The sequence below is a fragment of the Amblyraja radiata genome, chromosome 31 (genome assembly GCF_010909765.2).
Source record: "Amblyraja radiata isolate CabotCenter1 chromosome 31, sAmbRad1.1.pri, whole genome shotgun sequence".
Taxonomy (NCBI): Eukaryota; Metazoa; Chordata; class Chondrichthyes; order Rajiformes; family Rajidae; genus Amblyraja; species Amblyraja radiata.
The window spans coordinates 18,698,539-18,721,955 of record NC_045986.1 but is presented as its reverse complement, the minus strand read 5'-3'; the positions used below and the strand labels follow the sequence as shown (position 1 = coordinate 18,721,955).

General features: G+C 42.3%; 1 protein-coding gene across 2 annotated transcripts in view; it reads right to left on the bottom strand.

The window, feature by feature from the left end:
- Positions 1-23,417, bottom strand: part of epha8 (EPH receptor A8) — a 262,547-nt gene that overhangs the window by 4,969 nt on the left and 234,161 nt on the right. For both annotated transcript variants that reach the window (XM_033047998.1, XM_033047999.1), the window contains exons 14-16: positions 23,227-23,376; positions 14,139-14,329; positions 3,912-4,067 (exon numbers count right to left, since the gene is read on the bottom strand). In XM_033047998.1, coding sequence (XP_032903889.1) covers positions 3,912-4,067; positions 14,139-14,329; positions 23,227-23,376 — 497 coding nt within the window. The remainder of the gene's footprint in view (positions 1-3,911; positions 4,068-14,138; positions 14,330-23,226; positions 23,377-23,417) is intronic.

Below are 23,417 nucleotides of genomic sequence, written 5' to 3'. Positions count from 1 at the left end.
TTATTTGTTTCCAACCCACTTGTCCCTTAATACCAAAGCTTCACTTTTGCGCTAGTACTTTTGTAAAAACACGCTCAAATTTACTGCTGACAGCAGAGTTGCGTATATGTTTGATTTACGTGTTTTTGAATTACGCGCAGGTTCTCAAGCATGTAAGCCGTGCGTAAAACGCCAAGTGTTGTGTTTTTAAATATTCCAGTTTAATTCCTCAGGAATTGTGCTTATTTCAAGGACTAGAGCAGCGTGTGCCGTCCGATAAGGTGGCTGGTGCCCATGCTATTAAAATATTCTTGATATTCTTGCCTAAGGAAGTGCTTTGAAACTGGTTAATTAGATCTGCAGGTACTGACATTAGCCCACAGAAATCTAAGCCATTTAGAATGCGATTTGGAGAAGCATGGGCTGCTCACAGCCAAAGAGATAGTATTATTAATTAGTATTATTGATTAGTACAGGTGTCAGAGGTTATGGGGAGAAGGCAGGAGAATGGGGTTAGGAGGGAGAGATAGATCAGCCATGATTGAAAGGCGTAGTAGACTTGATGGGCCGAATAGCCTAATTCTACTCCTATCCCTTATGACCTTATGACAGTATCATTCCGACTGGAATGTGGATGAAGGTGTGTACCGTTTGAGGGCATGGTCAGAATCAGTGAGGTGCTCCCTGCCCAGTTGCACATATGAGGAACAGTCCAGGGTGGACGAGGCGTCAATGTATATTTGTATGGGGGGAAGCAGGATGGTGCTGTGAGTCATATATCAGCAAAGCCCCCAGCCCATCTGATTCTAGAGTGTTGTGTGTGGGAGACATTGCAGAAGGAACAGCAGAAGAGATGAACTGGAGATGGTATCTCTTCTAATAAATTTAAATTTAAATTTCTTTATTTATATAGCACATTTTTAGTCAACTTGCATTGACCCCAAAGTGCTTCACATAATTACATCCACACACACAGGCAAAGGTGGGTGAAGTGTCTTGCCCAAGGACACACACAGGCAAAGGTGGGTGAAGTGTCTTGCCCAAGGACACAACGACAGTATGCACTCCAAGCGGGATTCGAACCAGCTACCTTCCGGTTGCCAGCCGAACACTTAGCCCATTGTGCCATCTGCCATAAAGAAAATTATTGAACAGTTTCCATGAATTAGCAGGTGCAGTGGCGCAGTGGTAGAGTTGCTGCCTTACAGCGCCAGAGGCCCGGGTTCGACACCTGACTACGGGTGCTATCTGTATGGAGTTTATACATTCTCCCTGTGACCACATAGGGTTTCTCCAGATGCTCTGGTTTCCTCCCACACTCCAAAGACATTCAGGTTTGTGGATTAATTGGCGTGTGTAAATTGTAAATTGTGCCTAGTGTGTAGGATAGTGCTAGTGTATGGGGTGATCGTTGGTCGGCGCGGATTCGGTGGGCCAAAGGGCCTTTTACTATGCTGTATCTCTAAAGTCCAACGAATCCATGCATAAACCCTTAGGCTGAAACCTATTTTCCTCCTCAGCATGTTCTCTTTCCATTCATCATTCAGCTTTGAGGGGATTCATTGTATTCCCTGTGTATCCTTATGTGTTTGCATTGCAGCAATGCCACACCAGGTCGTAGTCAGTATACCACCTTAAAATCGCAAAACATGATAGTGTATCTGGTCTTTAAACATTCCCTTTTAGGATATATATGCAATATACCAATCAAATAATTTGTGTTTGTATTACCCACTAAGAAATATTCTTCCTTTTTGTAATTGTCAATGCAGTAATCTGAATGATTTAATTCCCTATAAACTATTTACACACACTATATGGGGTGTATATACATGGTGTATATACACTGTTCCTATTTAACTCATGTGTAAATCTTAATATTATAAATACCAATATATCTGTAAATTGATAATGGCATCAGCTTTACCAACATGGCTCATAACAATAATATTTTCCAACAACACCTCAATTCTTTGCCTCCCAGCACTCTACTGCAGTAGAGGGCAGTGGTGCAGTGGTAGAGTTGCTGCCTTACAGCCTAGAGACCCGGGTATGATCCTGACTATGAGTTCTGTCGGTACATAGTTTCCATTGTCTCTCTGGGACCGTGTGGGGTTTTCTCCGGGTGCTCCGGTTTCCCTCCGGCACTCAAAGCCATGTAAGTTTACAGGTTCATTGGCTTCAGTGAGAATTGTAAATTGTCCCCAGTGTGTAGGATAGTGTTAGCATAAGGGGCGATCGCTGGCCAGAGCAGACTCGGTGGGCTGAAAGCCCTGTGTCTGCGCTGTATCTCTAAACTAAAAAAACTAAAGGAAACTAAGCTCATTTGCTACACCAAACTTTCCTTCCCAACTTGGTGGAGTACTGATATTTTTTAAAATATGTGTTTACAAAATTCAAACACGGAACAAACAACTATGAAATCATATATAAAATTCTCTATCTCAACTATAGTCCTGCACACACTAATCAATTATTCATCGCTCTTTAACCCCCAGTTTTCCTGAAGAAGGAGATAATTAAATCAATTTTACTGCAAAGAACTTTAGGTTTAATTTTTTTTTAGAAAAGCTGATTTAATGAGACTGACTGTGAATTGTAAAGAAATTATGGAACAAAAGCATTTCGTTGATTATTTGGTTGATTACACATTTAATACATTTTATTACTCTCAGTTTTTAATCAAAAATTAAGAGCCTCTTGAATATTAATGTATGTATTAATTTGTTAGAAAATATAATTACTTATTAATTATGCCTTGATTATTGTTACGCATAACATGCCAACCAAAGAAGATTGAGCAGAGTTGCATGAATTAGTTTGAATTTGCACAGATTTTACTTTATTAACTAAATCTCTGCATGAAACGACTGCAACACCAGGAATCTGAGGCCAGGGTAAATCCAAAGATATTTTTAGTTATTTTAGTTTAGAGATACAACAACCAGGCCCTTCAGCCCACTGAGCCCACACAGGCCAGCAATCCCCACACATTAACACTACCTATACATACCAGGGACAATTTTACATTTACATAAAGCCAATTGTCCTACAAACCTGTACGTCTTTGGAGTGTGGGAGGAAACCAAACATCTTGGAGAAAACCCACGTGGGTCATGGGGGCGAATGTACAAACTCTGTATAAACAGCACCCATAGTCAGGATCGAACTGGGCTCTTGGCTTTACCGCTACGCCACGTGTCGCCCTTCACTTTAAATCATAAAGCCATACAGGGAAACAGGCCCTTGATGGTCCAGTTGTATACTGCCATTATAGAGTCTGTCCTCACCTCCTCAGCCACCAAGCATGACATCCGGAGGCTGCCGCGCATCATTCGATCTGCCGAGAAGGTTGTTGGCTGCAACCTTCCCCCCCCCATCGACAAACTGTACACTGCAAGGGCCAGGAAGAGAGCGGGTAAGATCATCTCTGACCCCTCTCACCCTGGCCACAAACTCTTTGAACCACTTCCCTCTGCAAGGCGACTCCGGACTGTCAAAGCTGCCACAGCCAGGCATAAAAACAGCTTTTTTTCCACGAGCAGTAGCTCTACTCAACAGCCAAAAGTCTGTAGCCTCCTTGTGCTCTGGTATTTTATTTCATTCTTCACATGTTTAAATTATAATGTTTTATTTTTAATTGTCTACTGTATATCGTGTTGTTACTTGCGAGCAAAGCACCAAGGCAAATTCCTTGTATGTATACATATTTGGCTAATAAAATTTATTCGATTCAATTCGATTCAATTTACATTTTCTTCCAAATGGAGAAAATTGTCACCGAGGTCTCAAAAACCCACACTCAACATGATTTATTGTCAGGGGAGACATGGGTGCAGAATTATATTTGATAGCACATTTCACTGCTAAATGAACGTTAAAATCCGTCATAATAATTCACTGTATTAATCACTGCATTTCTCAGTACTTACTCCGTGTTCATTCTCATCACCAGACCCAGTGATAAATAACCCGCGACTGCAAAATTGTCTTTGTAACGGCCCATTTTAATGACATCCAGCCATTCATCCACCGAGGCAAAGGATGCAAAGTGGGGGATATTTCTGTTCAAAAGCGGGCTGGTCATTCTGCAAGATAAAGATGTGTGGGAATGTAAAACCAGTACTGAGAATCCTATTATGCATTATACATTAGACCTTAAACAGTGATAAAGTTATAAATCAAGTTTTAGTTTTAGTTTATTATCGTCAAGTGTACCAAGGTATATTGAAAGGCTTTTATTTGCGTGCTATCCAATCAAAGCAAAGACAACACAATCTGAATGCAATACAAATCTGAAGAAGGGTCTCGACCCAAAACGGCACCCATTCCTTCCATCCAGAGATGCTGCCTGCCCCACTGAGTTTCTCCAGCATTTTGCGTCTATTATCGGTGTAAGCCTACATCTGCAGTTCCTTTCTACACACTGAGTATCCTATTATACATTGGACCCTAAAGAGTGTCAAAATTATAAATCAATATTTTGCTTTAGTTTAGGTGAGTTTATTATGGTCAAGTGTACCAAGTTATAATGAAAAGCCTCTGTTTGTATACTATCCATTCAATGAAAAGACAATACCATCTGAATACCATGAAAGGCATCAGGCCGTCCACAGTGCACAGACAAAGGATAAAGGGTACGATGTTCAAATCAAAGATATAACATTGAGGTCTGATAAAATGCTATCAAAGGTCTCAAATTAGGTATAGTCTACAGTTGCATCATCGAGAGTCTGCTGACGGGCTGCATCACAGACTGGTACGGGAACTGTTCTGCTGTTCCACAGCCGCTAATCATTACAGAGAGTGGTGAAGGCGGCACAGCTCATCACTGGCAACTGTCTCCCGGCCATTCAGGACATTTTCCACCGGCGGTGCCTGTGGAAGGCACACAACATCATCAAGGACCACAGCCACCCAGCACACAGACTGTTCTCCTTGTTACCGTCAGGCAGATGATACAGGAGCATGGCTGCACGTACCACCAGACTTAAGAACAGTTATTATCATCATGCCATCAGGTTTCTGAACTCATAAACACATCATATATGTTGATTATTTTATTTAGTATTGTCTTTTACCTACCAATGTCACTTTTATCTTATCTTTTTTTATCTTAATTTTATCATTGTAATATCAGTGCTGAGGTGACCCGTTGTCTTGTCAAACACATTTCATTGTAAATGGCCAATGTTTAGCATTGGGATACTTCCTGATGGGTCATCTGTCCATTCCCTCCACAGAAGCTGCCTGACTCGCTGAGTTCCCCCAATATCAATATTTAATCAGGTTTAAAAGACTTTGGTTATGAGGAGAGATTGGAGAAGCAAAGATTGTTCTCCTAACAACATGAAAATATGAGAGAAAGAGAGACTTGTTAATATAATGCCTCGCACAAGCTCAAAACACCCTGAAAGGCTTCACAAATGATCCAGCAAATGCTTTCAAGATGAGCTGAGGTTTTAAAGGCGAGAAATGACTCCCTCTGGCAACAACGTCCACATCAAAGGCCACAAATTCATAATAAAGTTCCAGCAGGAACCTAAGGTTGAAGTCTCTCACTCATAAAATTGTTGGGAATTTGAAACCTGAAAAGTGCTGAGGGCTGATTTAGGAAGGGGAGTGCGGACCATGGAGATGGTTCAAGCTCGGTCAACCGCTTGGTCAAAGCCCAGCACAGGCACAGTGAGATGGCCAGCCTCCTCCTTTGTTTCCTCACATTTCAAAATATTCTTCAATGCCTTGAGAAGGTGACAGAGTCCTTCTCTTTAATCTGTGGACAGTGAATCTGTGGAATTCATTGCCACAGATGGTTGTGGAGGCCAAGTCAATGGATATTTTTAAGACGGGGATTGACGGATTTTTGATTAGTACGGGTGTCAAGAGTTATGGGGAAAAGGCAAGGAGTGGCCTCATTCTGCACCTGGAACCTATGAATGTATGATTGATTAGTTTGCGAAGCAGCATATACTTGATGAACAAATGGCATTGCTCTATGCTGTAAGGGAATTGCTGCACTCCACCAGTTGCACCTTTCATGTCAAAAGTGGCCTGTTTGTTCCTCCTGTTGCCACGTGCTCTGTGGTACTTGTGCACCAAAACCTGGTCCTGGTGCTTCTTTTCTGGACCACAATTTACGAGACCTTAAAGAATCTTCACCAAGCAACAACATTGCCTGCTTTTATGCTGGGGGGACAACATTCATGATACTGGCTGGGCTGAAGAAGATGCCGTGGAGACTGTTATAGAGATGTCTTGAAAGTCTGAAAAAAGGTCTCCATCAATCACAATCCTTTTACTTTGTATTTGTGGCTGATCAATATAATCCCAAGGCCAAGTGTATTGGTCCAGTGGAACAGAACTCTAGCAGGACTGTTATGCCATAGGCTACAAGGAAATTAAAATGCCCACACCACTGCTTCCATCTCTAAAAATCAATTCCACTTCCATTGCAATGAGTCCCAGCAACCACCAGTTTTCTTCCGTATTGTGTGAATGAGGACACAAAACTAATGCCATTTTGTCATTATGTTCTCCGAATGATTCCATGTTGCTTTATTGTCACATGTATGAAGTGCAACAGCAACAGTGAAGTTATTTTCTTACAAAACAGCCCAGTAGAGTATCACCATGTCCAGCAATACTTCATTGAGATAGATACAAAATGCTGGAGTAACTCAGCGGGACAGGCAGTATCCATGGATAGAAGAAATGGGTGACGTTTCGTGTCTCCAGAGATGCTGCCTATCCCGCTGAGTTACTCCAGCACTTTGTGTCTATCTTTGGTTTAAAACAGCATCTGCAGTTCCTTCCTACACAACATTCCATTGAGCCCGCATGCAAGGGGTGCTGTGTTTCAGAAACATCTTCCATCAGGATTTCATTTGGGATTATACAGTGGGACACAGTCCCCTGTTGACTGAGAGGAAAACACGTAATATCTTATTCATCCAAACTGGTTCCAGTGCCTTTTTGTGCAAGGAATTAGTTTTAATTTAATCATTCAATTTGTTTAACACGATCTGAATAGAAGGGAATTTTAAAGTACACGGTTCCAGATACAAACTGCCAGCATCAAACATCAATCAGTTGCCTTATGATTTATTACTGAATTTCAATCAAAGCAAATATTTTGCTGAAAGTATTTTGAACATCATCATTAAATTCCATAGGGCTTGAGGCAGAAACAAATAAGCTGGACTCTGTTCAGTAAAAACCTATTGCTTAAATGTGACTGATTTTGGTCGTGCAAATAGAGAATTAGCATTTAATTTGTTAAAAAAGTCTCTGGTGAAATTTGGTCAGAATATAAGATTGACGCGTTGATGTTTAGAAATGGGCATGTGGATGGGGAATTGTACCTACAGTCACAAAAAAAGTTGATTTGTTTCAAATGATGGAAAGATAAGAAACCAACAGCATTTTGCCAGTAAAAGTCACCAGTCCAAGTTGACACTCCCGAAGGAGCTGGTTAAATGTGTTGCTGTTGGAGTTATCTCCAGTTATAGTTGAGCATCATATCAGGAAATGAAAACAATAACAAATGAATATCACCCATTGGAATCATAGAGTTACCAACAGAGCAAATTCTATCCAACACACTGCATGAATTGTTGGCCAGTAGGGTTGTTTCCTCCCACTCTATCCTGTATCCCCCTACCACCCCCAAGTGTGCACTCATTTAATCCACTATCCCACCCTGTTTCCCCCTTTCCCCTGTCATCTTTCACCTACAACACTGCCTCTGGCTCTACATTTCACTCCTCAACACCATCAACACACCTTTTTCTCCTTGCCTCCATTTTGTCTCTTTGTCTCCCTTTGTTCCCCTTTGTCACCCTTTTTCTTCTTGTTTGTCTAACCCTTTATACCATCTGCCAAACAACTTTCCCCCCTCAGATGCAGCTACCTATCACTTGCCAGGCTTTGTCCTGCCCCCTCCCATTTTCCAGCAGAGGTCAGGATCAAAGCCAGGCAGGTCTCTAGTGCTGTGAGGCAGCAACTCAACCTGTTGAACAGCTGTACGATACGTTATCTTCAGTTGTATCCAGTTCCTTCCAAAAACTTCTCGTAGATGTGTTATATTTTCCCATCAGGCAGTGTTTTGCAACCAATGATAACTTTTTGTCCCAAGTAATTTTCTACACGTGACTGAACAGTTTTTAATGAAAGAAGTTTCAAAGAGAAGATTTTTAGCCCTTCTCACCAAACTACCTACAATATTTTCTTCTCTATCTAAACTTTGACTTGTTTCCTCTTCATGACTTTATTGTAAGTATTCCTTCTGACTACTTTCCCAATCTTGTTTCAGTTCAATTGTCACGTCTGTTTACATGTTGTTGATAGCGTAGCTTTTTCTGGGGTATCTGCATAAGTGTGAGATGATTCTGTTTAATGTTGCACGCCAATTAATATAGTGATAGTGTTAATCCTGTGCTATTGATGAAGCAACATATTCCATTGCTTTAGATGGTAAACATCTTCAGCAATGGCATGGTACTCTCATATTACATAGATCTCACAGATAAAATAATATAATAGGTTATCCCTATTTACCAGACTGGTATAGCCAGCATAGTTTCAGATGATGTGGAAGCCCTATTCTTGTGTAAGTCATTAGAACGTTACAGTGAGGATCAGTTACTGGTGAGAGAGCAAGGAGGGTCTCGACCTGAAACGTCACCCATTCCTTCTCTCCAGAGATGCTGCCTTACCGCTGAGTTACTCCAGCATTTTCATAATCAATCACAATCATAATCACATACACAATAATACTTTATTAGCCAAGTATGTTTTGCAACGTACGAGGAATGTCATTTGCCAAGTCAGTCGTAGAAATAAAAAGCAACGGAACACACAAAACACACTTTAACATAAACATCCACCACAGTGACTCCTCCACATTCCTCACTGTGATGGAAGGCGAGAAAAAGCTCAAATCTCTTCCCTTCGCTCTCGGGGGTCTCGAGCCCTCCGTTGACGGGATGATCTTGACTCCCGTAGCCGGTGGCATTTAGGCCCTCCACATCGGATAGATCAGCTCCTGCATCGGAAGGATGGCAGCTCCCCCAGCCGACGATCAGACCCCGGGTCGGGGCTGGTTGAACCTTTCATGATGTTGGAGCTCCCAACTAGGCCACTCCCGAGACTGCAAGCTCACGGTGGTAAAGTCCACAGGCCGTGTTTGGAGCGATCCCAGGCAAGGGATCGACTCCGATGTTAGGTCCACGCCCGCGGTGGGGCCCAATGTCAGTCCGAGGAGGCCTCCATCCATCGATGGTATGCCGCAGAGCGACCGGAGATGCAATCCGGAAAATAATTGCATCTCTGGCGAAGTAAGAAACTGAAAAAAAAGTTTCCACTGACCCCACCCCCTCCCCCACATAAACAAACCGGAGAACATTTACACAAACTTTTAACAAACACTAAAAAAAAATGTAATACATCAATACAGACAGACTGTTGGCGGGGCTGCCAATCGTGTGGCGCCCCTGGTGGTCCTCCGAAGCCAGTGCTTCCCAAGTGAATCTAATCACAACAGTTCACTCACTCTGTGGTAGCACTTTGTGTTTGTATCAGTTATTTTGTGTCTATCTTCAGTTTAAACCAGCATCTGCAGTTCCTTCCTACTCATTCTCTTCCCTACAGATGCGATAATTGCATTAACTCTCCCCCTCCTTCTCACACAGGGGAGTTCCGGCGGACACTAGCTGTGGAAACATGCTGAGATTCCAAATGAGAATTTGAAAAATTAAATATTAACACAAATTGAAACAAAAAGGATACCTTACTCCACAAAATGCATCAGGGTATATAAAAAAAAATGACTGGATACATTCACTCCATGTGCCCTTGCTAAGTAGCTCCAGTTCCATTTAAATCTAATCAAAATGAAGCAATTCCACAGGAGAAATGAAAGGATAACAGGAAAAAAACGCTTTAACGCTTGTTACACTGGTTAATGTTTGATGTAAGGCAATGGAATGATGAAACGGTGGCTCAAAACAACCATGTTTCCAGTGCTATTGACACTCCAGAGGAATTTTTCACCATTTGTCCATGGGAAATAGTTATAGTGCAAATGTACATGGATTGCATTTTTACATGTTCTTTTTTAAGGCATTCTGCCTAAGAGGTGGTTCAAATGAAACAGAACAAGGCATCAATGTAGTTTCCCAAAGGACTGCAGGCTGAGGGTAATAAATTACCCTCTGCTATCAACCTCACGAGTGCGAAGCAATTGGCAACCCTCCATAAGATGACCCACCCCTCTGCTCATGAATACAGGGAGATGGATAGTGGGAATGAGCCTGTTCAATTAGTTGAGTTTCTGTAAAAGAAAATGAAGCTGCAAGGATAGACAGACCAAGCCTCGGGTCAGGATGCAGTTGGGGGCAGTTAGAGGCTCTGTTATTCTGGACAAACTCTAAATATAGGGACGTTAGACCCAAAATGCTGGAGTACCTAAGCGTGTCAGGCAGCATCTCTGGAGAAAAAATGAATAGGTCACGTTTTTGCGTTGAGACCCTTGTTCAGATGGAGAGTCAGGGGAGAGGGAAACTAGAGGTATGAAGAGGTACAAAGCACAAATGAATGAAAGGTATGCAAAAGGCCAAATCAAAAGCCAGCAACGATGATCAAGGGAAGGATGAGCCCACAATGGTCCATTGTTGGCTGTGGAGAAGGTGATAACAATCGAAAGTAACGAGTGAAAAAGTGAAACTAAGCAGGATGACAGTTAGTGTTCAAAAAGGAACTGCAGATGCTGGAATATTGAAGGTACACAAAATTGCTGGGGAAACTCAGCGGGTGCAGCAGCATCTATGGAGCGAAGGAAATAGGTGACGTTTCGGGCCGAAACCCTTCTTCAGACTGATGGGGGGTGGGGGTGGGGGGGAGAAGGAAGGAAAAGGGGAGGAGGAGGAGGAGCCCGAGGGCGGGCAGATGGGAGGGTGGGAGGAGACAGCTAGAGGGTTAAGGAAGGGGAGGAGACAGCAAGGGCTAGCAAAATTGGGAGAATTCAATGTTAATGCCATCCGGACGCGAGGTCCCCAGACGGAATATGAGGTGCTGTTCAATGCCATCCGGTTGACAGTTAAACTAGTCGGATGACTAGGATGGTGGAGGGGCACAGAGAGATGGGATGCAAGGGTTACTTGAAGTTAGAGAAATCAATATTCATACCACTGGGTTGTAAGCTGCCCAAGCAAAATATGAGGTGCTGTTCCTCCAATTTGTGTAGGAATGGGAAGGGGTGTTAAAGTGTTTGGCAACAGGGAAATGTAGTATTTTCGTTACAACTGAATATCATGTGGTGATGGTTTTAATTGATGGAAATAGCATCATAACGATCCAAATGAGTTATAGAATGGGTATAAGGGGCAGAATGATGTCCTCCGAGGCCAGTGATTCCCAAGTGAGTCTAATCACAACAGTTCACTCACGCTATGGTAGCACTTTGTGTTTGCATCAGTTATTCTCCCAGTGTATCTCTGAAATGCATGAGGCACCAGCAGAAAAGTCAATGGCCACTTTGTAGAGCTGAGGAGAACATGTTGTCACAGTGCTGTGTTCAGACAGGGATTGATTTGTAAATAAATGAACAAGTCATGTTTAGCATCACGCTACCACCTCCACCTGAACTTTGATTAAAGCCTCAGCTTGTTATACAGCTGCAGTGGCTGAAGGATTGCTGCATTAGCTTCCTGCAGCAGACACTATTGTTAATCAAAGGAACTGCCCCCCCCCCAGTCTTTTTTACGCTATCTTGATAGTGTAAATATTCCATGAATTGCCCACATTTGAACATATTACAGCAGTCTTAAAACCATCACCAGTGCAACCATCAATCCTTTCCTGAGCCACCTTAATTTTGAATTATTATTGTTTATTAATAATTCAGCACAAGTGGGATAATGATGCAAACACTACTGTAGATGTTTAAAGTAATAAGTCAGGTCTTGTCTGTGTGCAAGAGAGTGAAATAGCTTGATTCACATCTATCTTGATTGATTTTGATGGAAATGAAATTGGAAAATAAAATGTAAACAGCTACTTACTCATTACCTTCCCTGAAGAAGAGCCTCAGTTTTCGAACATTAAGTCGGATTTTCTTCCCACAGATGCTTCCAGTGATTTCCGGTTTTATTGCAGATTTCCAGCACATGCAGTTTTTATCTTTCTATTTTTGCCTGCTCATTTTCATCCATTTCAAATTCTTGCATAAAAACATCTAACCCATTGTCTCAGTCTACCAAGATGGCTTGCCCCACTGGAGCAGCATCCTGTGGGATATCGAAAAAAAGCAGGAACGGGGTACTGATTTTAAGTGATTAGGTATAAACATATTGAATGGAGGTGATGGCTCAAAGGGTCGAATGGCCTACTCCTGCACCTGTTTTTCTATGTTTCTATGAGGTTTTTTCCTATGTAGAGATCACAAAGTGCTGGAGTAACTCAACGGGTCAGGCATCACCTCTGGAGGACATGGATGGGTGACGTTTTGGTTTGGAACACTTCAACAGATGCAGAATTTGAAAAAGGGTCCCGACCAAAAATGCTGCCCATCAAGATGTCCAAGATAGTGCCAGTCCTACTGAGTTATTGCCTTTGGTCTACTTGGTGAACTGTAGGGCCTGTTTCATGTACTGTATATCTAAAGTCGAGATAGATTCAGAGGACATTGATTTAGGATGAGTTGGAGGTTTAGAGGAGTTCTGAGGGAGACTTTTAGATGTGTGCATGGAATACATTGCCCAAGCATTTGAGAGACATTTAATTCTTCATCTTCCACTGGATACACTCATGAATGTACAGCCAGCATTTAGGAAGATAGACACAAAATGCTGTAGTAACTCATCGGAACAGGCAACATCTTTGGATAGAAGTAATGGGTGACGTTTTGGGTCAAGACCCTTCTTCAGACCGAGGAATGGTCAGTCTGAAGAAGGGTCTCGACCCGAAACTTCACCCATCCAGAGATGCTGCCTGTTCCGCTGAGTTACTCCGGCATCTTGTGTCTATCTTTGGTGTAAACCAGCATCTGCAGTTCCTTCCTACAGCATTTAAGATATGATGGCACTTGAATCACCCAGGCTTAAAAGGCAGTGTTGGAGCATGGACATGATGGGCCAAATGGCCTGTTTCCATACTGGTAGACTGTGACTTCAGTGACTCCTCCTGAGCTCACACGGTCAAATATTGCTGCAAGTGGTTTCTCATCTATTTGTAGTATTGAAAGTCCTGAGGTTGGTGGAGTTTCTAATGAGATTATCCAACACGCTGACGATTTGAAACATAGAAACATAGAACATAGAAAATAGGTGCAGGAGTAGGCCATTCAGCCCTTCGAGCCAGCACCACCAGTCAATGTGATCATGGCTGATCATCCAAAATCAGTACTCTGTTCCTGCTTTCTCCCCATATCCTTTGATTCCATAAGCCATAAGAGCTATATCTAACTCATCCAGTGAATTGGCCTCCACTGCCTTCTGTGGTAGAGAATTTCACAGATTCACAACTCTCTGGGTGAAAACCTTTTTCCTCGTCTCAGTCCTAAATGGCCTATCCCTTATTCTTACACTGTGACCCCCCTGGTTCTGGACTCTCCCAACATCGGGAACATTTTTCCTACATCTAGCCTGTCCAATCCCTTAAGAATTGTATGTGTAGGAGCCCTTTATGTTCAGGCTAGCTACTGTTGGCATATTATATTATTTTGTCTAGATACATCTTGCAGTATTATTTTGGACATTTGGGGCGGTCATTAGATGCTAAGGGTGGTGTATACATAAGGGCAGAGGGGCCAGGAAGTGGCAGGCACAGGGAGGGAGAGCTTACAGTTCTCACCAGACCAGGGTCAGAGCAGCTAGCTACAACTTGCACGCAGAATAAGGAATGCCTGGTACGTTCATCTCTTTATTTGTACAACTACTTCAATAAAGAACCAATTAAACTGGAAATAAAGACTGGAAGATCTGTTCTACTAGGTCTGTGTAAGATCACTCCTACTTACCTGTGTAGTAATGGCAAGAGGAAAAGAGGTCACTGGAAAAGTCGGAAATTTGCCATTAATAAATGTTTCTATAAGATACCCTCTCATCCTTCTAAATTCGAGTGAATGAAAGCCTAGGCAAATGTTGCTGCTGTTGGCTTCTCACCTGCTTGTGGTATCGAAAATCCTAAGGTTGGTCGGGTTTCGAATGAGCTTGTCCAACACGCTGACGATTTGGAGGAACTTGGGTCTCTCGTTGCGATCCTTCTGCCAACAGTCCAGCATTAACTGGTGAAGAGCTGCCGGGCAGCCCATGGGGGCTGGAAGACGATAACCCTCTTCCACCGACTTAATGACCTGCAACACAAAGTAAACATGAGCGGGAACTCTTTGCGAGATTCAGCGAGTTAGCCACACTGAGAGCAGCCCACAATGGAGATTCACCGTGGAACATCTCTTAAATTTCACACACCAGGCAACGTCATGTCATGGGCTATGAGAGGAAACCCGAGGCATTCACCCTTCTTCCCGACGATAACCCTCTACACTAATCTGACCCTAATCTTGTTTTATTCTCCCCACATTCTTATCTATTCCTCTCAACCACTCAATCGACACGCTGGGGGAATTTACAGCAGCCAATTAAACCATTTACCGGCACATCTTTGGGAAGTGGGAGGAAACCGGACCGCCTGGAAGAAATCTATTTGATTTGGGTGAGAACGTGCAAAAGCCCCACACAGACAGCATCGAGGTCAGGATTGAATCTGGGTCCCAAGAGCCATGCTGCAGCAGCTCTACTCGCTGCACATTGGAGTCACTCCTCAACCCTCTCAGATGTGTGCGTATGTGCTTACACTCCAGGTTACATAGTTGAATCTCAGCATAGTTATTATTATTAATAATAATAATAATAATAATAATAATAATAATAATAATAATAATAATAATAATAATAATAATAATAATAATGATAATAATAATAATGATATAATATATTTTATTGTCATTGCACATCAGTGCAACGAGATTTGGTATACAGCTTCCAACCGATGTCAAAAAAATAAAAAATAAATAAACTGTGCGACGTGACCATCTGAGGGAGACAGTCCAGGTGGGATGGGGGGCACTCAGCAGGGCCGGTTCAGAGCCGCTATTGCTCTGGGAATTAAGCTGTTTCTGAGTCTGGGGATCGGGTTGTGATGGGGGGGCGAGACAGAAGGAATGATAAGTTAGAAGGTGTGCTGGGCTAGAAAGGAATTGGGGTACAGGGGCGTTATAAAGCTGGGAGTTTAAGAAGGATCCTGACCTGAAATGTCATCCGATTTCCGCCCCTGGTCACACAAGGGAGATTGACAGGGATGGTCATTCATGTGTAAATTGGCATAAAAAGAGCATAAACGTTGCACAATTGATTGAAACACATTGGACGCACTGCTAATGATATTAAAGATTTAATTTCTGCCATGTTTGTTGTTATTTCTGTTCATGTTTAACATTGCTGAATCTTGCTCAGAGAAAAAGGCACTGATGTTAACAATTAAATAATGATTTTAGTGTTTATTTACTGATGGATTAATGAAAGACATCACTTGCATTTTCAAATTGCCTTCCTGAACTCAAAATTCAGCACAAAAGTTTACAATGCATTAATTTTCTGAGTGCAATTGCAATGTTTTGTGAGCAAACCGAACAGATACCGAACAGAATCAGCACACAACCAAACGTTACATCATCAGTCTGTTTTACAGTAGAGACACAAGAGACTGCAGGTGCTGGAAGCTGGAGTAAAAAACAAAGTGCTGGAGGAGCTCAGTGGGTTGAGCAGCATCTGCAGGGGGGGGGAAGGAACTGTTGACGTTTCAGCTCAAAACCTGAGAGTGGAGAGAGGAGAGAGAATCAGCATAAAGAAAAGAGGGGGAGTGAGGAGCGCGTGGCCATGAATGTGGAAGGTGAGGAGAAGGGAGGAGGATGATGGGCAAATGCAGCCATAGGGGGGAGAGGAGGAGGGGGAGGGGGAGGGGGAGAGGGAGGGAGGGAGGGAGAGAGGGAGAGAGGGAGAATGTGAGAGAGAGAGAGACAGATAGAGAGAAAAGAGAGAGAGAGAGAGGGTGAACATTGGTGCTGATTGAGGTGATGTGATTATTGAGGAATGGCTTCTTGCTCCTGGTCTTGCAATAACAGAAGTGAATATTGTTCATTCATGTGAAACAGCAGGTCAAGCTTCCGTTTAACACAGTGTCGAGGTCGAGTGTAGTCTGACCTCTGTTAGGTGCTGAAGTGCTCAGGTACTAGAGCCAGAGCTGAACGTATGCCCATTTAATTTGGATGTGGGATTGTTACCAACTGTGCAAGGGATCCTCTCGTTCGGTGGTGCAAAGTCTGCCTTATTAAATTCTAGTTCCAGCGTAGATTCTTGACTGCCTTCTGAAATGGCCATTTGGTAATTATACCAATATGAACCTTAAATTCTGATATTGCCTTTTGATGACAATCCATCTGCCAAGCCAGTATTCTTTTTGACAACATGCATGGTGAGTCCCATGAGCTCCGCTATCTGTGGATGTATTTTGTACTTTACCTATTACATGCCATTTCAGGATTATCTCAACTATTTTATTTGGCTTTTAATTTCCTTTGCTCCTGATTGTTCAGGAGTCCCAATTTTAATTCTGCCAATTATTTTCAATTCCTCCAATGTTTATAGATTTTTTTATTTTCCCCAACAGATGTCCCCACTTCTTTTCATTTTTATGATGAAGCAAACTGTATGGACGGTTAGAAGGCAGGTTCACCATATCAGGACAGACTGCAATGATTACTCTGAATCACATTAACCTGGCAGGGACTGCCCAGAACTAACTTTACAGGTTTCAGGTCAGCAGGAAACTAGATGCAAACTTGTACCATCAGCTGCAGGGATAGCTCTGCTTACCATTCATGGGAAGGTTCATCTTCTCACTGACCTTAACCAGCTTCTCTCTCCTTCCATGCATGGCACTGTGCCACTACACATGGAGAGAGTGGCCAGGACAGACAAAATAGGACTATGCTCCTTAAAGTTGTCATTTCCTGCATCATTCTAACTTCATCATCCAAGCAAGTTTCACTTTTAGACTTTAGACGTACAGCGCGAAAACATGTCCTTCAGCCCACCAGGTCTGCACCAACCCTAATGCTACACCAGCATTATTCTATACACTTGGGATAATTTACAATTTTGCCAATTAGCCTACAAACTTGCATATCCTTGTAGTGTGGGAAGAAACTGGAGCACCCAGCTAAATCCCACAGTCACAGGGTGAACCTACAAACTCCGTACTCAGGCGTTTGTAAACCCGGATCTCTGGCGCTGTAAGGCACCAACTCGACCACTAAGCCCCTTGCTCTAAATGTCTTGTGCTGGTAACTGATTCTTTTAGGCTTCTTTGGTTACACCAAGGATACTTCCAAAACACTGTTAAGGCCACCAACATTAATTTCCTCATTTGTTGCCACTGGCATGCCATTAAATGTACTCATCACCCCTGAACCACATTTGATTGGGATGGAACCTTGCCTCTCTAATGCTGTCGTATTAGATTCCTGGAGCCACCCTTTGTGTAGCCACGAAGGAGCTTATATCTTCCATGTACACTGACCAATATTTGTCACCATCACCACTGCACTAACATAGGGACACACACACATATTCCATATAATGCTACGTCCTCAACACTGTTTAATCATTCAATTTAAGTGTCTCTGGCGAGAAGGTGGCATGAGCAAAATTCGGGAAAACACCTTGGATGGCATAGACCAGTTGGGTTGAAAGGCCTGTTTCCATGCTGTATAACTCGGTGCTATCAATGCTATGATTGCCTATGTTTGTAGCAAAGAGCTGTAAACACCAGATCTAACATGGGATATCGTGTAAATAAAGACAGCACTACAAAAACAGGCATGTTCCTCAATACAAGGATGGTCATACAATGCCCCACAAGACCAAGGGGTGAGGAGATGGAATCAAAGCAGGTTTCACAAACTAACTGAAGAAGGGTTTCGGCCGGAAACGTCGCCTATTTCCTTCGCTCCATAGATGCTGCTGCACCCGCTGAGTTTCCCCAGCAATTTTGTGTACCTTCACAAACTAACTGTTGGGAAGCACTAACATTGAACCAGATTAAAGCCTAAATTGGCTACTCGAACGCTGTAACACCGTTGCAAAATTTGGCCTCCTGTACATAACAGAAATGGTGTTGAAAATGATACACTGCATTCAAGCAGGACTGTGAGGATTAAGACCATAATTTCCTGTTATAGCTTTTGAAGTTAATTGGTACATGCAAAAATGCTGTTGAAATCTAATTGATGGGCACTAATTAGCTTTCTTGATGTACTTACTGCACAGTGTAGAAGATTTGATTTAATTTTTTTTCCTCATCTTATTAATCCCATTTTATTTTATTATGTATATGGTACATATTATTTTATATTATCTATTTAGTACAGACAGGATTCGATGATTGGCATGGTCGTGACAGGGCAAAGGGTTAGTACTGTGTGCTGTCTGACTTTATGACTCCATTTCAAATCAAAATAAAATTGCTAATTAATCTACTCTGTTTCTATGGACACCATTGATCCCACCATCTCAAGTCAGGCCAAATCCATTTTGTGTGCATTTAAACTTTAACCATTTTGTAAAAGTGGTACCATTGCTCATTTTCAATGTTCAGCGAAGAATGCTTTTTTATTTATCATATTCCATTTTCTGTCACCGTGTAATGCCGTGAGAAAATCAATTTTACAGAAATGTTATGTGAAGAACTGGCAGATTGTGCGATGCATCTGGAAAAGTCTTTCATTTCTCCACGAGCTGACAGAAGCTCTCATTTCCCGGAAAGGCTTTTGCACAGTGTTGGTCTGACTCACCAACACACTCTCCATGCTTCAATTTAATCCGTGATGCGCAATACCAATCATACTAGGCTCCATCTAATGCACTCTGTGTATCGGAAGCTACTAATATTTTAAGCATCTGTTGTAACACCAGAGGAGATGAATAATTCAATTGACTGATAATAAATGTTGGCCCTGCTTAACTCTGAACCCCAACCGAGTCCAGCAGCAACTCAACATCAGGTTTTAGATGATAGTCAGTGGGCAAGTTAGATAGCCATGATTGAAGTGGCGCTGTGCTTCCACAGCTTTCATTTTCACATATTTGATAAGGCTCTTTATCTGAAATGTGAATCTCGAACAAAGGGACTGCAAATCTGATCTATATCAGAGAAGGTTGAGTCCCATGCACTAAGAGTTTCTGTTTCCTTTCAGTACTTTTCCCTGCCCAAAACTGTCGGATATCGTCATCACTGAGACATGATAACAAGAGCAATGTTCTCACAGCCCAGAGATAATAGCGTGACCATTGTAAGTTATGAGACAGCGATTCCGCTGGTGATAAACATGTACTCTATTAATGAATGCTGGAATCGAACAATATTCTTCACATGACGTCATCCATATTTGGAAAGCTTTCTCTTTGGTTTTTCTCTGATGGCAAAAATCATCTTCATTGGAGCGCTAAGACATGGATAAGTGAATATTATTTGATCGTGCCCTATTCTAACATTCTTTGATAAACTAGCAGGACTATATTTAAACGTTTCTGAGGTCTATTAAAAAGACTGTCGCATGAACAGCCTGGATCAGAGTGAATCCGTTAACAATTGGACACAAGTCTATTATTGGAAAGAAATTATATAACAGAAGAGATCATAGTCTGATCATTCAAATGCCAATTAGCACAGATCCACCAATGTTCCTCGGAGAGATGCAGGGATTAGGAGTCAAGGAAGTGCAACGTCACACGCTGAAGTTGTTCTGAAGGGCTAGGTTACCTTCTCAAGCATCTACATAACATTGTGTTCTTGATTATCCTGATTTCCTGAAAATCTGGAGCTCAGCCTGAAGAAGCACACACCGTCTCACTGGGAGGTAAAACTATGGGCATGTTAGTCATCGGCCTTGCCTTCTTCCTCTCTGCCATATTACTTTAACCAGCAACTCTACCGCTACGCCACCGTGCCACCCTTTTTGAGAGAGAGAGAGGGAGGAGGGAATTGTGCTATATAATTCTCGATCTTTTAATGTCAAATTTTGTTCTGAAATGTAATGAGAATGTAACAAGATGGCTCTAAGGATGAAGGTTCGAGACTGCAATCCCTGTTGAAAAACCCACTTGAATGCTTGAGATGAGCATATGTGACTCACAATTGACAACAGATCGTGGGCCGATATTTATATTGCCGAGTTTTCAATACCTTGACGTCAAAAATTGGACTGGAGTTTCTCCCGCAGTGAGACCTGCCAGGAAGAAGTTGCCGAAAGCGCTGCTAAGGTCACGAACAAAGAAACTTATGCCCCTCCCACTGAATCTGATCATTCAGTACCGTTATGATATTTGTTTGGGCAAGGTTACGGATTTGACAGGAGACTTGCTGCAGTTTAAAAGTTCACAGTGGTAATGAATCAGAACCAGGAGGATCCAGCAGATAAATTGCTGACGATATCTTGTCAGCTCTCTGGGTAAGTCTCCCTCTCTCTCCCCCCTCTGCACCAGGATCTCCTGCTGTGCCTTCATTTATCATGACTCCTCCCGCCACAATTCCCTCCCTAAATCTTTCCACCTCTCTGCCTTTAGGCCCCATCTTTCCGAAGCTTTCTGTCATTCCTTTGACTGAACTTTCAATGCAGGTTATTACCATTGAGCATGAGGTCAGAAACAGCTCCATAACCTTACTTATTCCTACGTCTGTTTGAAGCTAAGATTTTTTAACTTCAGCCGGGTTTTGAGAGTGTGAGTAGCTGTGAGAAGACATCAACACATCACCTGGTCTGGGCGACCCCTGCAACTCTGACCCAGTGCCACTGACTTTGTGGCCAACCTAAGACTCGAATATTTATTTGAAAACTTGGACTTGGAGGGTACAAGATTGTGCCTAAAATGTGGCAATTCGTGTATAGACTCAATGTGGTCTACTATCTTACACATATATGTAGTATGATTATGCCCAACGTATAGCCGGATTGTCACTGAACTGCATGCAAAATAAATTTCATTGCACTTAGGACACACAACAATAAAGTGCCATTGAATTATTGAACCTTTGAGTTTGGTGGTGAGTTAGATGGTTGTATTTCTAAAAGGGTCAGTGGCTACAGGCTTTGTGTGGTAATGGCTGAATTCTGCTCCAGCCTTCAGGGCTGTTGTAGGTTCCATTCCAAACAAGTACCCCGTGGTAAATTTAGACCAACCTAACACCCAACCCCTCTGTTGCCTGTCTGATGGATCAATCCCTGGGGAGTTCACCTTCCTTCATGCCTACATTATTAGCATCAAACGCATGTTGCAATCAGCATTTACTGAAGGCACCTGCAATGGAATCAGCAGAAAAACAACCAAGATACACAATTTAACAAAAGATTGGCAGAACACTCAGCAGGTCAAGCAGCAACTATTTCACTCAGACGCTAGTAAGTACCTAGAATGAGCTGCCACAGGAAGCTATAGAAGTGGATACAATCACAACTTTTTTAAAAGCATTTGGGCAGATAGATAGATAGATAATACAATACAATACGATGCGATACAACTTTATTCATCCCTGGAGGGACATTGGTCTGCCAGCAGTCGCAACACCCAAGGCACATGGAAAAACGTGAAATTAAAAGTGAAAATAAAAAGAAAATGACAAGCGACTGTTGGCTGACTGCCATGTACACAGCGCCTAAACCGGACCAAATGAACAAACAAATGGAAGGGTTTTGAGGATATGGGCAAAATGCAGGAAAATGAATGCTAACTTGGACAAGGTGGACTGAAGGGGCTGATTCCATGCTGTCTAGCTCGATGACTCCATGACTCCTATGACTCTTTGTGGAAATAAGAAGTGTTAACACTTCTTTGACTTCAAAACATTAACTTTGCTTCCTTCTCTCTCCGCAGATCCTGCCTGAGTGCCTTCTGTTTTTATTTTACATTTCCCACATCTGCAGTATTTTTTTACATTTTCAATTGCATTGAACGCTGAAAAAGATATACATCTAGTCTAGTTTAGAAATACAGCATGGAAACAGGCCCTTCATCCCGCTGAGACCACGCGACCATTGATCACCTATTCACACTAGTTTCGACTTTAGACTTTAGAGATACAGTACAGAAACAGGCCAGTGTCTAAGCTGTAATTCTCCAATTCTACCTCCCACACCTTACTTTATTACTGTCGGTGACTCTAAACTACTGCTCTTGCAAACAGATCTGTTACAGCACGCAATGCCTGTGGGACAAAAACATAACTTCCTCTTTCAGGCAAATCCTCCTCCCGACCTCAATAACACGATCGACATCTAAAATACTTCTCCAAACCTGTCTTCCGAGTTAAGTTCTGAAGTTCTGAATCTTTCCACAAAAAAAAACCCTTTCTAATCTCCTGTTCCAAGTTTTCTGCACAAAGGGCCTCCTCCACAGGAAATGTACAATATAGGTGAAAATGTTTTTGATCTTCACAATGTATCAAGTGAGTGTTTACATCAAGGTGTGTGTGGCATCAATGCTTGTGTGCAGTGCACTTGCATGCGTGTGGATGTGTCTGATCAAATCAGGTGCCCATTTGTCACATGCACTGGAACGGCAGATGTGAATAAGAACAATTACATTTTTATTTGTTTTGGCTTTAAGGCACATTAGTGGTAACAACATCAATAATAAATATAAGGTGAATTATTATTTATTCTAAGTAATTAGTGCCAAGTGTGTTTGTGTGTCCATATGTATGTGTGCATGCATATATTTGTGTGTGTGGGTGTGTGTGTGTGCGTGTGCGTGTGCTTAAAAGTGTGCCTATGCATTGTGTGTGCATGTGCTTATATGTGTGCATGTGCATTGTGTGTGCGCGTGCTTATATGTGTGTATGTGCATGTGTGTGTGTGTGCGTGCTTATGTTTGCATGTGCGTGTGTGCATTTATGTGTGTGAGAGAGAGAGAGAATCAGGGTAAGAGTTGTGAGTTTCAAAATCTGAAATACTTCAATATTCGGAATCAAAATTAGCAAAAACATTAATGATTTCAAATGATTACAGCTGCAGCAGGAAACTCAGTTGTTTTAATTGTACTTCAGCAGCTATGGAAGCATTTAAACGGCAGCTACAATGATGTGCTTGTAGTTATCATTACAACATTCAACACATCTACAGCCGATCTCAGTACTTACATCTCGGTTGGTCATGTTCCAGTAGGGCCTCTCTCCGTATGATGTGACCTCCCACATGACAACCCCGTAGCTCCAGACGTCGCTGGCTGAGGAGAACTTGCGATACGTAATGGCCTCGGGCGCTGTCCAGCGGATCGGAATCTTTCCGCCCTGCACAAAGAGTTTTGATTTTTAGGACAAGTCCAAACAAC